At 33.1% G+C, this 16,536-nt stretch overlaps 1 protein-coding gene across 1 annotated transcript in view; it reads right to left on the bottom strand.

Moving 5' to 3' along the window:
* Positions 1 to 16,536, bottom strand: part of LOC133201911 (secretin receptor-like) — a 48,529-nt gene that overhangs the window by 12,144 nt on the left and 19,849 nt on the right. Inside the window, exons 2-4 of the mRNA XM_061337703.1 lie at positions 15,094 to 15,193; positions 2,509 to 2,619; positions 1,195 to 1,331 (exon numbers count right to left, since the gene is read on the bottom strand). Of these exons, the coding sequence (XP_061193687.1) occupies positions 1,195 to 1,331; positions 2,509 to 2,619; positions 15,094 to 15,193 (348 nt within the window). The remainder of the gene's footprint in view (positions 1 to 1,194; positions 1,332 to 2,508; positions 2,620 to 15,093; positions 15,194 to 16,536) is intronic.

The following is a 16,536-nucleotide window of genomic DNA, read 5'->3' as shown; positions in this document are numbered from 1 at the left end:
AAGAACAAATTAATGACATACTGTAAAACATATTTGGAAAATGAATGTTATGCATTCATTTCAAATTGAATCAATAAAGGTCAAAGCAACCCCTACGGTAACTTATTAAAAAAAATATATAGGAAAAAAGTTCCCAAGTGTACTTCTAAGTCTTATTTATAAAATGAACACGAACATAATTACGAGAATTGTCTATAAAATTAAAGTGAACGTACATGTAAGCATTTGTAAGATTAAATATTTGTAGAGTGTATAGAGTGTATGGGAACAATTTGTTAGGCAAATCTGTAACATGTATATATCTGTGTGTATTTTAAGAATAGTCTATAACATGCATTTAGGAGTTTTTAAAACTTGTTTATAACATGCATGTGCGTGTATGTTTGAGATCAGTCTATAATGTAAAAGGTGAAAATAACGAACAGTGTTCAATAGTAAACAAAACAAATCGTGAACAAGGCAAAAACGGGCCCCAGGAAACACCAGAGGTGGGATTAGGTGCCTAGGAGGAGTAAGCATCCCCTGTTGACAGGTCACATCCGCCGTGAACCCAATGTATTGATCAGGTATACTGAGTGCTACGTAGTCAATTTTAATATAAAAGCAAGCCTAAAGCTAACAAATGGCATGAAACATTTCAGACCAAACGACAGTTTGTGTATTTACAATCAAAGTCATTATAACGACTATATAATCTGCCAATAGCTAAGTTGTTAAAAGCGGGGTTGTTTAAATCCTTGCAACATCGACTTAGTTGGCAGTAGCCTTCCTCGGTTTAAAAATTTATCGAACTCATAGCAGACTCTTGCGTATCGAATCAGTTAGGAGACATAAACACCATATGAATTTACTTGTAAGAAGACGTTTATGTATAATATTTGAATGTCTTTAGTAGACTAGTCCACAATATGCAAATGTATTTTTAGGGTAATGTATAACATGAGACTCTATTAGTGTGACTAAAATGTAAGAAAACATTTGACTCTAAATGTGAAACTTAATATCAAATGTGAATGTATTACTTTTTATAATGATATTACATTATATATCTTATTTGAATTTGCCATATAAAGTGTAATTTTGATTTTTATTTTATTTATAATTCGAGTTTATTTGTGATATTAGTCATAACCTATGAGTGTATCTGAGGGACTAGTTTATAGTGTGACGTTAGTCTGTTACATGGATTGCTACCTGAACAAGAGTTCCAACCCTCGGATCATTAGTGACGGTGCGTTTATTAAAACACTGAGTATAATTCGTCCAGGATCGATTGTGAGTTGGATGGGTGTACCATTGACCGTCCGGCATACATCTCTTTGAAGCAAAATCTAAAAAAAAAAATACAAAACAAAGAAAAAAATATCGAAAAAGCAGATATAAAGGTTTCTGAAAATATTTATCCATTAAAGGAAATACTTAACTTTCACGGAAAGTAAATTGTTTAAAAGTCTAATCGGAGAATGTAAACAATAGTTTTCAGTGGGCTTTGTTAAGAACAAAATTGCTTGAAAATACTTGATTCAAGTACTTGAAAGATAAGGAGAACGCTTCAGGACACGAAAAATTTTACAAAAAAGAAAAACAGATGAAGCACTGTATTCAATCCTTATTATTTACAATCGCAAGTCGATTTGGTCAGAAAGGGCTTTCCTATTTCTTGATCAGATTTAAACAGAAATCATTTTATTGATGAAAACTTTTCTGCATTGCATATCTCTAATGCTTTTATTTTCAAGGTAACCCAATCAGTTTAAAATGCATTTATGACGTCAAGCAATGCACATATCTTTGGTACATAACCCTATACCCTACCCATAAGCAAATACTTGTTACCCTGTCAACTAGGAAACAATTATCACATGCTTTAATGGATAACAAGAAAATGAGAAAATATTTATTAAATGATCCCTTGTCTCATTTACTGGCTATAATATCCTGTTAATTAAAGGACAAGGAAAATCAATTTCAAATCCCTTATCAATTTTTTCTTCGATCAAATTCTTCTTCTTTTATAAAGTTAAGTGATGACTAGCCACATCTGTGTGTACATCTCAGAAGAAGAAAAAAGGCCTTCTCACAGAATTACTGAAACTATCCGTACTGATGTTCCCTTCAGAAGGTTTACTAGAGGTATTGAGGTGGAAAAGGGGATTCATACATACCTACAAAACTCAGTTTGAACAATCATTAATTTTATAACAAAAAAGTAATTATATCTGATTTGCTTGATTGGACCTCTAAGTAAACTTTAGGATTATCTTCTTGAAGTCCACTTTACACATGTATAAACATATGGCCTCGCGATGGGATGTATTTCAGTTGAATGTTTCTTATCAAATATAAATTTTCAGATTTTCTGCTTTTTTTATAGTGTTAGTATAATGTATTCAGGTTTAAATAATTCATTCATAGCTTTCAGATACCTCACATGACGTTGTTAGACCATTGAAAGAAGTCTATTATATTAGATGAAATTCTTTGTTGTTAATGTTACAGAATACTTACTATTGACATAGAATCCATTTATATAGTTGGCACACTGTATATAAACTGTTTTATTAGGCGCTGTATCTGGCCAACACGTGATTTCATCCCACGTACTGTTACAATACAGATCTGGTAAGAAGAAGGAAAATCAAACTTTAAGACGTGAAAACGACTATAAAATAGCACAATTATGGACTAGCTTACATATACGAAATAGATGAAGATAACGAACAGTGATCGATCTCAAAAACCTACAAACAATACAAATCTATGAAAAAGACAATAAAACACGGACCCCTGAAAATCCCAGAGGTGGGATCAGGTGCCTACGAGAAATAAGTGTCCATAAAGTACTGATTAAAAAGATTCAAGTAGTTCACTGGCTACTTATTATATAGTGGAGAAAGTTGAAGATTAAGCGTCAGAATATGCCATAGGAAGTTTTACGTATTAACAGTGTATTACAGCATTAAAATTTTTTCATATGAAGTAAATATAAATATGATAAAGGATATCACGTCCGATTATGTTCTGTCACAGTTCATTAAAGAAAGAATCCTTGAGACGTTTAAAAATTAATATTTTATTTAAATTAACAAATTAATCAGTAATTATATCATTTAAACAGTTCAAGACAAGTATCAAAATTCATCTTTAACAGAGAAGTTTGTGATACTTAATTTTATGTAACGTTACATTATCCCTTTTAATTTCTTTTGTGATGTGATCTGACAAATAAATGAGTTTATTAGATAAAACTATTTCTTGAGACGAAAAACTGATAAGTATCACGCATTTAAAAAGATGAATATAATTACAGATTTTGGATGTTTAGTTCTTTTTTAAAATGCCTAAAAATTTACCCCTTAATACTTGTATACTGGTGTAAAGAGCATCTAAAATATCTTCAACAATGGCAGTAATAAGTACACACTTATACATGAGAGGGAGAACTTATTGCTGTCGCTTTCAATTATATGTCGACGTTGTTTTGTCAATTACCAATGATTCCTTTCATTCATATATCAACTCGACATATCCTAGTGAACTCGAAATAAAAAACACCATATAGCCTGCTACATTTGTTTCATACTTGTATAGTTTACTGACTGTAGACTATAATGGACAACTAACAGATAAACTATATGACAATCGAGATAACTTCACCTTTCCATCCTCAATTTTTCCCAGTTTAAGTAGAGTTATTCCACAATCACCTGCGTATGGTGTTTATTTCTTCCAATGGATTCGATACTCAAGAGTACGTTCTGTGTACAATTAACTTTTCGGCAGAGGATGCTCACTCCTCCGCGGCATCTGATCCCACCTCCATGTTTCCATTGGCCCTTGTTTTTGCCTTGCTCACAATCCGTATTCTTTAAGGGATTATGAGTTTGTTAACTGTTCGTTATCTTCACTTTAATCATAATATACATGCTTCTCGTATTTTTCTGCTTAAGAAATTTATCAACAAATACCCTTCAAAACACTTAATTGAAAGATAGCCTCCCATTTATCAATCATATATGTCTGCACATGTTTGCATGTTTTGTTTCTTAAAATGGTGTAAAATGCATCTAGCACCTTTGTAATATATTACCTCTCACTAACAGACAAATTCTACGTAACTATATAAGCTTTAATATGTAAATCAAAATTTGAAGTAGATCTGATTTCTTTCATATGAAAAAGGTTATACATTGATAATTGTAACAAACAGTTGATTTCTGTGAACAGGACATACAACACAGACCCTGGAAATTCAAGAGGGAGGATCAGATGCTTAGGAGGAGTAGACATCCCCTAGGCGATGGAAACGAGGAAATGTATGCAAAATTAATTTTATGCCCCCGTATCGAAGATTCGGGGGTATATAGTTTTTGCAGTGTCTGTCCGTCTGTCTGTCTGTCTGTCTGTCTGTTTGTCCGCAAAAACTTTAACCTTCCCCATAACTTTTGATTGGTTGGAGCTATGAATTTCATATTTCACATGTGTATTCCTTGTGACAAGACCTTTTGACCTTGGAGTTTGACCCACTTTTGCAAAATTTTATGAAACTTTAACCTTGGCCATTTACTTTTGAAAAGTTGGTGCTTCGGATTTCAAACTTCACAAGTGTATTCCTTGTGCCAAGGCCTTTCTTTGGATATCAACCACTTTGACCTCTTTGCCTTAACCTTGGAGTTTCACTTACTTTTGAAAAACTTTAACCTTGGCCATAACTTTTGAACGTTTGAAACTAGAGCTTTCATACTTCACATATGTAATCCTTGTGACAAGACCATTCTTTGGATACCAACCACTTTTACCCTTTGACCTTGACCTAGGAGTTTGACCTAGTTTTGAAAAACTTTAACCTTGGCCATAACTTTTGAGTGGTTGGTGCTTAGGCTTTCATACTTCACATATGTAATTCTTGTGACAAGACCTTCGTTCGGATACCAACAACTTTGACCCTTTGACCTTGACCTTGGAGTTTGACCTACTTTTGAAAAACTTTAATCTTGGCTATACCTTTTAAACATTTGGTGCTATGGCTTTCATACTTCACATGTGCATTTCTTGGGACAAGACTTTCCATTGGATACCAACAATTTTGGCATTGACCTTGAAGTTTGACCTACTTTTAAAAAGAAAACTTTAACCTTGGCCATAACATATGAACGTTTGGCTCTAGGGCTTTCACATTTCACGAACATGTCTAACACTTGTGACAAGACCTTCCCTTGGCGCCCCATTTGACCTTGACATTTTACTTACTTTTAAAAAACTTTAACCTTCGCCATAACTTTTGAACAGTTGGAGCTAGGGCTTTCAAATTTCACAAGTTTTTTCCTCGAGACAAGACCTTTCTTCGGGTACCAACATTTTTGATCTCTTGATCTGGACTTTGACTTGCATTTGAGAAACTTTAACCTTCGCCATAAGCTGCCATACGGGAGCATCAGTGCTTCACAAACACATCTTGTTCTTAATAATTTTACTTCTATTAAAAGAAAGAGATTGAAAAGGAATTTAAAATTTAAAAATTTTTATAAGTGTATGAATATTATAAAGGTTGTACTTTTTAGACAATCAAGGTCGTCCTGCGTTTGTCTTTGAGAAAGATAAATAACGGTATTTTTGCTGCTGTTCATAAATTTATTGATGAAACATGTAGATTTTCCTAGTTGATATGCTAAACTTTATTTGTATCATTTGTATTACTTTTCTCTAATTTGTATGACATGTTGTATTATATAAGGAGAGGAACTAGTAAGTTATTTTAGAACTTGTCTCTAATCCTTTTGATTTAAGCAATAAAATATGTTCAAAACAGAAAGAAACAAACTGAGGAATGACAAATTACTACTTATGAAATGAGAGAAATACATGTAGAAACACATGTGATTTTGATTTACGCCGTAGTTAGAACCCAAAGCTTAAATAAAAGTTTGTCTACATTTATTCGTGACTGTTCAAAATTAGATAAACACTATTTTTTATTCTCTTTCATAACAGGCCGAATGTAATGCACAAATGAATAAATAAGGCAGTTTAATGTGATGATCACAGCTGAGCGGGTAGTATACTCGTTTGTACTATATACATGTGCTTTGCGTGGATCAGTTTTGTCACGTTTACGTGATGGCTACAGCGACAAAGCATTTAATTTTTCAACACAAATTTACGCAAAAAGTGCTTCTTTATTGGATTCATATCATTTAGAATTCGTCAGGAAATACAGTTGAAAGGGACATATCTGTCGCAAACTGGGTCATGGCAAGTTCCTGGATAACGATACTAAACATGGGGTAAATGGGTACAACGTTCATCTGAGGTACACGTTTATCGGTCCTTCTGTCCATCTTCAGAGTTACAAAATAATTTCCGCTATAATCCCATGTGAAAAAGACCAGATATTGTGACCCCACTCTGTGAGTCAAGACTTCATCAAATGTGAATTCACACCTTATTATCAGGCTGAATAGTAAGATAATTAACATACTTCTGCTGTTCTGGGGAAGATTTTTTAAAGTGTTTTTTTCCCAATATGCATATATTTTGTAAAATTTTATAGAACATGATAAAAACCTTATAAACCACAGATCTTATCTGACCTTATTAAAAAACATTAATTTGAAGTTATATTCCATTTTTTTATTTAGCCTAAGCATTATCCGAAAATTCATTATTTGGTGAAGAAAATGTTGAATCTTCAAAACTCGTTAATGTTTTACCCGATATTTAGACATATCGATGACGTATAATCAATTAAAAATAGTTAAAACTGTTTACACACTGAATTGTTGGCGGATTTTTCCGTTATTACAAGATCAAGACAAGGAGCACACGCCGGGTGTGACCGGTCGGCAAGGGATGCTCACTCCTTCACGGCACCTGATCCCACCTCTGATGTTTTAGAGGTCCGTGTTTGCTCTGCTTCAAAATTTGTTTAATGGACTTTTGAGCTTGAATACTGTTCGTTCTTTCCATATATTTCATAACTCCTATTCATTTGTCGACTCGATATACCCGAGTGAGCTTGAGATAACACAGAGACTCACACATACGTTTCATATTCGGATATTTTACAAGAAAAATACGTTAATGGTAACCTAACAACAAAACATTATGATAAGCATGATGACTTTATATTTTCAGACGTCAAATTCCCTTACTTATGTAGCAACATACCCTTATCTACTTTATATGGGGTTTATCTCTTTCAGTTTTTGATACGCAAGAGCATGCTCTATGTACGAACAATTTCTATTGACAATCAAGTTGTTGAAACAAGTATATGAAGTCATCATTTCGCAAGCGTTATGGTCGATACAATGACCTTGTCAATTTTTCATTAAGCCAAATGCTGACTGACGTTTTTCATACTAATAGTTAAGCCATTATTTACACACTAAATTGTCTACGGATTTTTCCGTTCTTCCCGATCACACCAAGGAGCACACGGCTGGGTGACCGTTCGGCGGGGATGCTCACTACTCCATGGCACCTGTTCCAACCTCTGATGTTTAAGAGAACCGTGTTTGCTCTGCTCCTGATTTGTATTGTTTAAATGGTTTAAAGCACTCTTGTAAACATTCACATCATTTCCTAGCTCGGATAACAAAACTAGGGTTACACAATTCTTTACCATGATCTCTTTCACAAACTTAAATTTGTTACATATGTTGCATATATTTGAATTAAATTTTTTCTATTATATCTTTGTGCATTTTATGTAAGGAAGGTATGTGTTATTCATCTTTACAAAATCTTTACAAAATGAAAATAACCTAGAAAACCTTGGTGTGCAAGGTTTCAAATAACTTCCAGTTTCATTTTCTGAAGGACGTGCAGAAAATCTAAGCGTTGTTAAGTTTGAACGCACACTCTTTTCTGATTTCACTAAAAAAGAAGGTCAGTTTACCTATCAATTCAGTATTTTGAAGTTGCATGTATATTTATTTTTTCAAATATTTTATTTTTTCAAATTTTGTGTAAAAAGTTATGCTGCGATTTCAATATCTTATGATCTTAGTTTTCGTTAATTTATCTTTTAATAAATGTAATTATATTTGCCAGTAATCCTTCAAGCCCATATTGAAAAGATAATCATCCTCTAATTTAGCTACTTTGAGAATTTTATTTGCGGTATTATTCCTAGTGCTAGCACATTACACTAAGGGCTTCAAAGCAAACAGGGGAAGCTTATTTTTCACACTTCATCGCGTTATCCCTCCTCGTTTTATGGAGATCCCTGTTTTCTCTGCTTCCGATTAGTATTTTTTCAATAGACTTTTTGAGCTTAATTATTGTTTCTTCATAATTATTATTTCTCCATATTTCATTTTTTTACTGAATGAATTCAAATATTTTGAAACCTTAACCTTCCTCTTGTTATCCTAGCTCGTTCAGAAATAAGTATATCATTCGGAGGATTCTAAATTAAAATATTTATATATGTTTAAAATAGGTTACGGTCGTTCACAATCTTTTTTGAACAAACCCTCTCATACACAATCTAATCACAGACCTAAAGAATTCATAATGTATTGCTAGAAAGACATTATTTGTTGGGTTTTCCTACTTTTTTGGATTGATTCGATCTAAAATAATTTCTTAGAAATTCACTTTGCATAACCGCAAAGATTATTCTGATTACTCGTATAGTACACGTGCCTTAAGATTATAATATTATATTACATTGCTATCTATACGACAGTGGTTAGGGCCATAAAACTTGGATGAGCTCATTTTTGATCTGAATCTCACTTTTCTGCTATTAATTCCCTTGTTAAAAGTGAGACTGAGATCAAAAGTGAGCTCGTCTAAGTTTTATGGCCCCGGAGCCTGCTCGTACATATATACATATGTATGCTAAATAAATTAGAAAAGATTTTTCATCACATGAGTTTACCAAGGGAATTCATTTTTTGTGGAGTGAGGGGAGTGGGGTGGGGTATGTTGGGGATAATTTATATTTTGATTCGGATCTTTCGTAACAACATAAAATCTTAAATACTTGTACCCAAGTTATACATATATCCACAAGGCGTAATGGCTTTCGCTTCGCGGTCGGGAGGCCGGGTTCGATTCTTTCGCCGCGCCGTGTCAAACCGGAGGGAGTGACTGCTCCTTCGCCAAGCGCCCGGCATCGGAAGTGAAAGTCAAGAGATGAGACTTAAAGAACCGAGGTCCCGTGTCACAGTAGGCGTTGGCCCGATAAAATAAAAACCCGCACTGCTCAATGGCCCTAAGTGCCGAGTATAGGTCTAAGTTTGAAGCCCTTCACCTGTACATGATGAAATCTCTATGAATGAAAATTTAATGTATTGGACATAAACAACGTACAATCAATCGATCAAATATCCGTAAGGCAGTTACGGTTCAATTCATTAGGTCTCTTCGTATTGTGCATAAGAGGGTTCCCTAAAAAGTTTGTGAACGGTCACTCTTTTATAAGATAGTTATATAGATAAACACTTTACTTTTGCAGAAAAAATATTTGTTTATGAAACTTCATCAGCTTAATTCTTATTGTTTAAATTAAACTTAGGATCATCCAATGAAATGCTAATTCATGAATGAGCTAGGATTGTCAGATTGTCAAAGAATGGTTGATTTAGCTCTAATGTGTAGAGATTCTTAGAGGGGAATTAAAGCGGAATGTTTCTCTTCTACATAAAAAGAAGATACTGTAATAAAAAGTTGTGAAATAAATTTTGTATTGTATTAAAATGTGAAATCATTGTACTCACAGACGTGTAAATTATTAAAATGCATGAATCAATAAAAACGTATTTTTTCATATCAATTTTATTTGTTTATTGACATAGGAGCATGCCAGTTATCAAACTCATGAAATATACAAGACATATTCCATATTAAATTGATTAGCTTTTCTGGTGAGGATGTTAAGATGATAAATTATACAAGCAAGAAACCCGTCACGCACGTCTTAATCGTGTTCGTTTTTATATATACTTATCATGAAACTCTACAAAAACGTGAGTGGTGAAAATGGCTGCCAGGAAAGATTTCTTGCAATAAATTATACAGCATTACTAAGTAAGAAAGGACATAAGCAGAACAAATAGACAATTAATGCCTGGATTCAGACTAGGTGGAGAGCGGCTTTTATGTATCACAGAGAGCATATCCTGGCAATGAATAAAGGAAGGCTGGAACTGGCAAATTCAGAAATATGGGTAATTAATTTTGACAGGGTTGTTAAATAATGATGAATGGGTGAGCCAGTTATCGAAATAAAACGTCCATCTTCTTACAACGGGTTGAGTGTGTTTATGAGAATCCATGATTGTTATAAGGGCGGAAATTAGAATCACCCCCTCCTCTGTCATAAATGCCTTTATCAATTATCAAATGTTTGCTGGATCTTAGAAAAGTTTAAAGTAGCTTATTGTCTAATGACAAGATTATCCTGGGATGGAATGCCTCAACTTGACTTTGCATGGTTACAGGTACTCTATATCTCGGAACTAAACAGCATGCCCTAATCTGACAGAAACCATTTACAAAGAAAATGCCGATAGTTTATACAGGACGCACAATTTAGACTTCAACAAAGTAATTTAATAATGGAATCTACTGAGGTCTTGTTTATTTTTCTCTGAATAACATCCAATTTTGACAGTTTCTAGCTTAAATACAAACTACTGCAAACAAGTTTCCTTCGTCTTTTTTTACAATGATGAAAAAGCATATGATATTCTTTATCATTGTTAACATTTCTCATTTTTCAAAATAAAAATGATGTTTTGGGGAATGTTTCTTTTCTTTTTTAACCAATTTAATAAACGTCAGTCTAATTGGAGTGGAGAGGCATTAAATATTTATAAATACGGTTAACAGTCTTTGATGGCTACATACTGTGCTAATCTTCATTTTGAAAGATTGATTTGCAACAATTCCAAAATTACTGCATTTGCTGTTGGCGTACGGCCTTGAACTCTTTGAATTTATGTTTCCTTTCTGTTTGAAACTGATTTCCTTTTATTTTTACTTTGCTAGAGAGAAAAAAAAAGTACTTTTATCTAAAAACAAATGTTCAATGTAAGCTTCACTGTCATTCACTTTAAGGCGGAAATAAAACAGCGATATAGAAAAATATGTATTTTGATCTCGAAGCTTAAAATGATTCCGTCGTTTTTATGCCCCCATCATGAAAAGGCCGGGGCATATAGTGTTACATGTACCCTTTCCGTCCATTATTTCTTCATTCTGTCACCCATTCACAGTTTGCACCTTTTTTTTGCTGTGGCTGTAGATAATGGGCTGATTTTATACGTCTCTTTATATACCGAGACTTACAGATCAACTTTGAGTTTATGTCGATTGACCCATTTTCACGAAAGTTGACTAAAGACCTTGAAAATTTTAAAAAGATTTTTGTACCTGTTTCTTACTTTCCTTAATGTGCTTGTATATATTAAGCTGAATTTTTACATGCCTCTTTATTTTTAGAACTTGTAAATCAAACTAGATATTCATGTTGATATACCCATTTTTTGAAAGCTGTTCCCCTAGACTTAAAAATTTCTAATTAGCAATTTTTTTTTTTAACTTTTAGTTTCGTTTGCAGGGGATCACAATTTTCCTCGCAGCTATGTTGTAATATTGGCTGTTGATTCAAGGAAACAAATTTTAAATCAGAAATTTGATACATATACGAGGATTGTTAGAAAAGTTCGCGGACGCATTGATTTACGGAAAGTTTGTTGTATACTTTGAAGAATGATATATATCTGATTAAATTCTTATCTTTTGTTTATAAGTATGTAAAAAATTAGGTGCATTTACTAAAATTTTGAAAATATACAATGATTTTTTACTGTGCGGTCACAGGGTTCACGAGACTTTTTTTAACGTTAGGTGACGTGACAACCTGATTCCAAACCTGACAATCACAGTTTAAAATATCTTTCATTTCAATAGACTTTTCATGTTTTTTTTCCTACTTAAAAATTATATAACTATATCAAGACATGATACTTTTTTCTAAAAAGTCTTTTGTGGAGTGTCGGATAGTGAGATCTTGAAAAGGATGTCTACACAGTTAATCGATCAGGTATGGAAACAATGCAAAATCCTTAGTCCGTGCGATATGTGGGTTTTAGGGTATCTCAGGAGTTGATAAAATATGTCTATCCTTCCATTTTTACAAAACTACTACCCTTTGAACACTTTGGTCCTAGGTATTTGTAGGCAATCCCCAGCAGCATCTAAAAAATCTTAGCCTCTTTGGGGCATTTTCCTGTCAGCACACATAATTTTTCAATAACTTGGTGCTCCAAGACGTTCAATGACGTTGCCATTCTTAACTTTGTTTTTACGCATTGATTATCTATGATTATCGATAAAAACAGTCATATCCCCTTCAATTTAATTCAAATTTTCGCCGAATTTTGTTTCATGAATATTGTAGCGACAGGTGAAATATCATAAATCTTTATGCGCCACAACAGTGCAATTTTTAATTTCAAAAAAATGTATATGTAATAAATGTGCGAAAAAGTGACATGCTCCGTGAAGCATGTTTTACCTAAATAATATAGCTGCATATTTTTTAGGATCATCGGAAAACACCAAATTTTTGCATATTTATTGGAAAATACGCATAGTTTTTATCTGCAGAGTTTTACTGGTTTCATGCAAATAGCGCGCACACAGTAGAACTTGTCCGCGAACTTTTCTAACAACCCTCGTATATGTATTATGTTTCTTTAATTTCTTTAATCTTTAGTCCATTTCAAATCACTTTGCTTATTGAATGTACACAATCATGTGCACCTTACTACATGTAAAAGCATTGATAACGAACTATGTTTGACAGGCATTTAGTTTAGATATCTGCAATGCTCTTCACATTCCTATGTCGAAAACAATTATTACATCATATTTTTCCCCTCTGAATTCATTTGAAAGGTGAAATTGTTATGATGAATTTCTTCTTGAAGTTCACGATAATTCAGCAGAACAAAAACGAAATTCATCATTTTTGTAATTCGTTAAGTTAATGAATTAATGATCAGTATTGTTTTTTTACAGATTTTATTATTTAAAAAACGTTCATCATGTCATTATTTGAATCACTCTCTTTAGATTTATTTTGATTCTAAATTATGTTTCTCAATAGGTCTAATTTGTTCCCTTAATGATATTCACAAAATCAATAATAAGAAAGTATAACATTGATATATCCTGAAGAAAAAAAATATCTCATTATGATCTATGCATGACATATATGGAGATAACTAACAGTATTCAAGCTCAAAAGTCCATTAAACAATACAAATTTTGGAGCAGAGCAAACACGGACATCAGAGGTGGGATCAGGTGCCATGGAGGAGTGAGCATCCCCTGCCGACCGGTCACACCCGCCGTGTGCTCCTTGTCATGATCGGGTAATAACGGAAAAATCCGTCGATAATTCAGTGTGTAAATAATGGCCTAACAATTAGTATGAAAGACGTCAGTCAGCATTTGACTTAATGATAAATTGTATATGCTGACAATGTCATTGTATCGACCATAGAACTTACGAAACGACCACTTTAAACGAGACTGCTGATATTCTTGTTTCATCAATTTGTTTGTCAATAACTTAGCCCGTTTTAGAAATTGTTCATACGTTGAGCATGCTCTTGCGAGAGATATAAACTAAAAGATATAAACCCCGTATGCAGTTGATGAGGGTGATGAGGATATATTGTAAATGCATTGTGGCAACGCACTTTGAAAAACATTTTCAAAGTGCGTTAAAATTGGGACAAAATCAACGCACTTTGAAAATTTTTTTCAAAGTGCGTCAAATTTTGGACAAAATCAACGCACTTTGAAATTTTTTTTTCAAAGTGCGTTAAGAGTGTACATCAACATTTTTTACCATGGAGACACTTAACGCACTTTGAAAAAATACGTATAAATCAAAAATCCTGGACTTAGATTTTAACTCTCTATCTTTCGTACACAATTATATGTATTTACATTACTGGTATGACATTGATATTATTTCTCTCAAAAAATTTGAGTTAACGTAAAATAGATGAAAAAATTGAAATAAGCTTTCCTGAAGAAAAAAAAATTACGCACCCTATTATATTAAAGAAGAGAGCCGCATAACCTTTATTCAAAATGTATCCACAATGATTCCCCAGAAAAAATGCATTTACATGATAATTAAAACATGCTATTTGACATGTCTAGCGCTTTTTTTGATATCAAATTACAGATTTAGAAGTAATCTGACTGCATAAAGCTTTTGAGAAAAATTTATTAGTGAACGAGGTAAAAGTTTCAGTGGAGTGAGTAATGTGCTTAATTTTAAGGTTTATTTTCTTACTATCAAATAAATGAGTCAACCATTGTTTCATATATGTTCACAATAGATAGATAACCGAATATGATAGAAAAAGATGAGAGAGAGAGAGAGAGAGAGAGAATTTTCATGGTATTGAAAAATCATAATTGCTCCCTTTTCCCTAAGAAAAATGCGATGCTTTAAGTCACTTATCGACACCTACATCTACCAAACTTATTAGAGACTGGATAAAATTTAAAAAAGAAAAGAAAAAAAAAAGAAAGAAACTGTGCTATTAAACAATCATTCCTCCATTATTCCTAGGACCCATTTCCCTTTTATGACAGTTACGAGAACCTTTGGAAACAAGACAACTCCTAAAAATCTTTAAAACGTCTATATCTCAGATCCTGACGTCATCACCGAAAAGTTATCCAACCAGGTTCAAATAATTATTTATCATACCTAAAATTGCAAGAATATTGACCAAGCCTTGCACATTTTTTTTTCAAAGTGCGTTAATATGGTCGATATTAACGCACTTTGAAAAGAATTTTTTTTTTTTCAAAGTGCGTTAACGTGGTCCCAAAATTAACGCACTTTGAAAATTTTTTTCAAAGTGCGTAATTTTTCAAAGTGCGTTGTAACAATGCATGTGAATATAATTTTCAGTTTCATTATATCGTACAAGTCAATATCATGATAGACAGTAACTGTTGATAAGGATGTTAAGTGATTTTCACAGGTGTTTAACTTACGACCTGGAACTAAATCTGAATGTATAGAGATATACAATTTACCTCTTTTCAAATGGGGCCCAAACAACATTTTCCTGAGACATTTGATTTGCTCTTTGTCTCTCCTCCTTTCCTGTTCCTCTAGACTTATGACCACTTGACCCTGAAAAAGTAGGAACAATAATGCAATGAAAAAGTAGGCACAATAACACAATGAAAAAGTAGGCACAATAACGCAATGAAAAAGTAGGCTCAATCTCAATGAAAAAGTAGAAACAATTATTCAATGAAAAAGTAGGCACAATAACGCAATAAAAATGTAGGCACAATAACGCAATAAAAAAGTAGGCTCAATAACTCAATGAAAAAGTAGGTATACAATAACGCATTGAAAAAGTAGGCACAATAACACAATGAAAAAAAGTAGGCACAATAGCGCAATGAAAAAGTAGGCACAATAACGTAATGAAAAAGTAGGCATAATAACACAATGAAAAAGTAGGCATAATAACGCAAAGAAAAAGTAGCTAGGCACAATAACGTAATGTGGAATCTTCATTGTTTGTGGAGGACCAATGTTCATGGCCTTCTTGGGTCAAACTTATCCATGAATTTACATCCCCGCCAACAATTGTTTTCAACATATTTATTAACTGATTTATGTATTTATGAGTTACCCACAAAATTTCGTACCATCGAACCAAGAAAATTTTGCTTACCTACGAACATTGACCTCAACAAATTTAAATGATTCCACAGTATTCTTAAGAAAATTTTTAAGTAAATTGAGGATCTTCCTTTATTATTTCTTTCAATAAAATGTTGATACATATCTTTCTCTCTTTCTCTCTTGCGTAATGTGTTTTGAACAAAATAATTAATACATCCGTTACTTAAAATATGTGAATTCGAAGCATTAATTTTTTACAGAGAGAGAGAGAGAGAGAGAGAGAGAGAGAGAGAGAGAGAAGAGAAGAGAAAGAGTTAAATCCCCAGCTTTAATTTAGAGTAAACAGAATTGTCCTTGGATGAGCTGAGAGACTCTTTGTATTCTCCAAAGGGATGAATATGTATGTCTTCTTTACAGTCTTAAAAGATTACAATACACAATACTTTATACTCATCTTTAGTGTTTATTTTTTAAAACCATTTCCCAACCTGTCAATGCAATGTTATCATTTACAGTTTGTAGGAAGGAGGATGGGCACAGAGAAACAGACGCTCCTCAAATCGTTGATTTAGGTACGGTTTTTTATCCAACTTGAGTTCCTAAATTTTTAAATCGTTAAATGACAAACGATGGTTGGCAAATTGAAAAATCAGGAACTAAAGAGCATGTAGGGAACTTTTCTCCCTTGGTAAAAACTAAATTTCTTCAAAGTTTATATACATTATGACTTCCCACAGCAGGGCAATAGAACAAATACCTTACAGGTCATGGCGACCAATCAAATGCTCCCTCGGGATTCTCTAGCCTGTTTGAACCCCCTCTCCACAAAAAAAATA

The sequence above is a fragment of the Saccostrea echinata genome, unplaced genomic scaffold (assembly GCF_033153115.1).
Source record: "Saccostrea echinata isolate AGI-Se365-2 ecotype Australia unplaced genomic scaffold, CSIRO_AGI_Sech_v1 ptg000046l, whole genome shotgun sequence".
Classification (NCBI taxonomy): domain Eukaryota; kingdom Metazoa; phylum Mollusca; class Bivalvia; order Ostreida; family Ostreidae; genus Saccostrea; species Saccostrea echinata.
The sequence above is the reverse complement of the archived record's forward strand: the minus strand, read 5'-3'. Positions and strand labels throughout refer to the sequence as shown.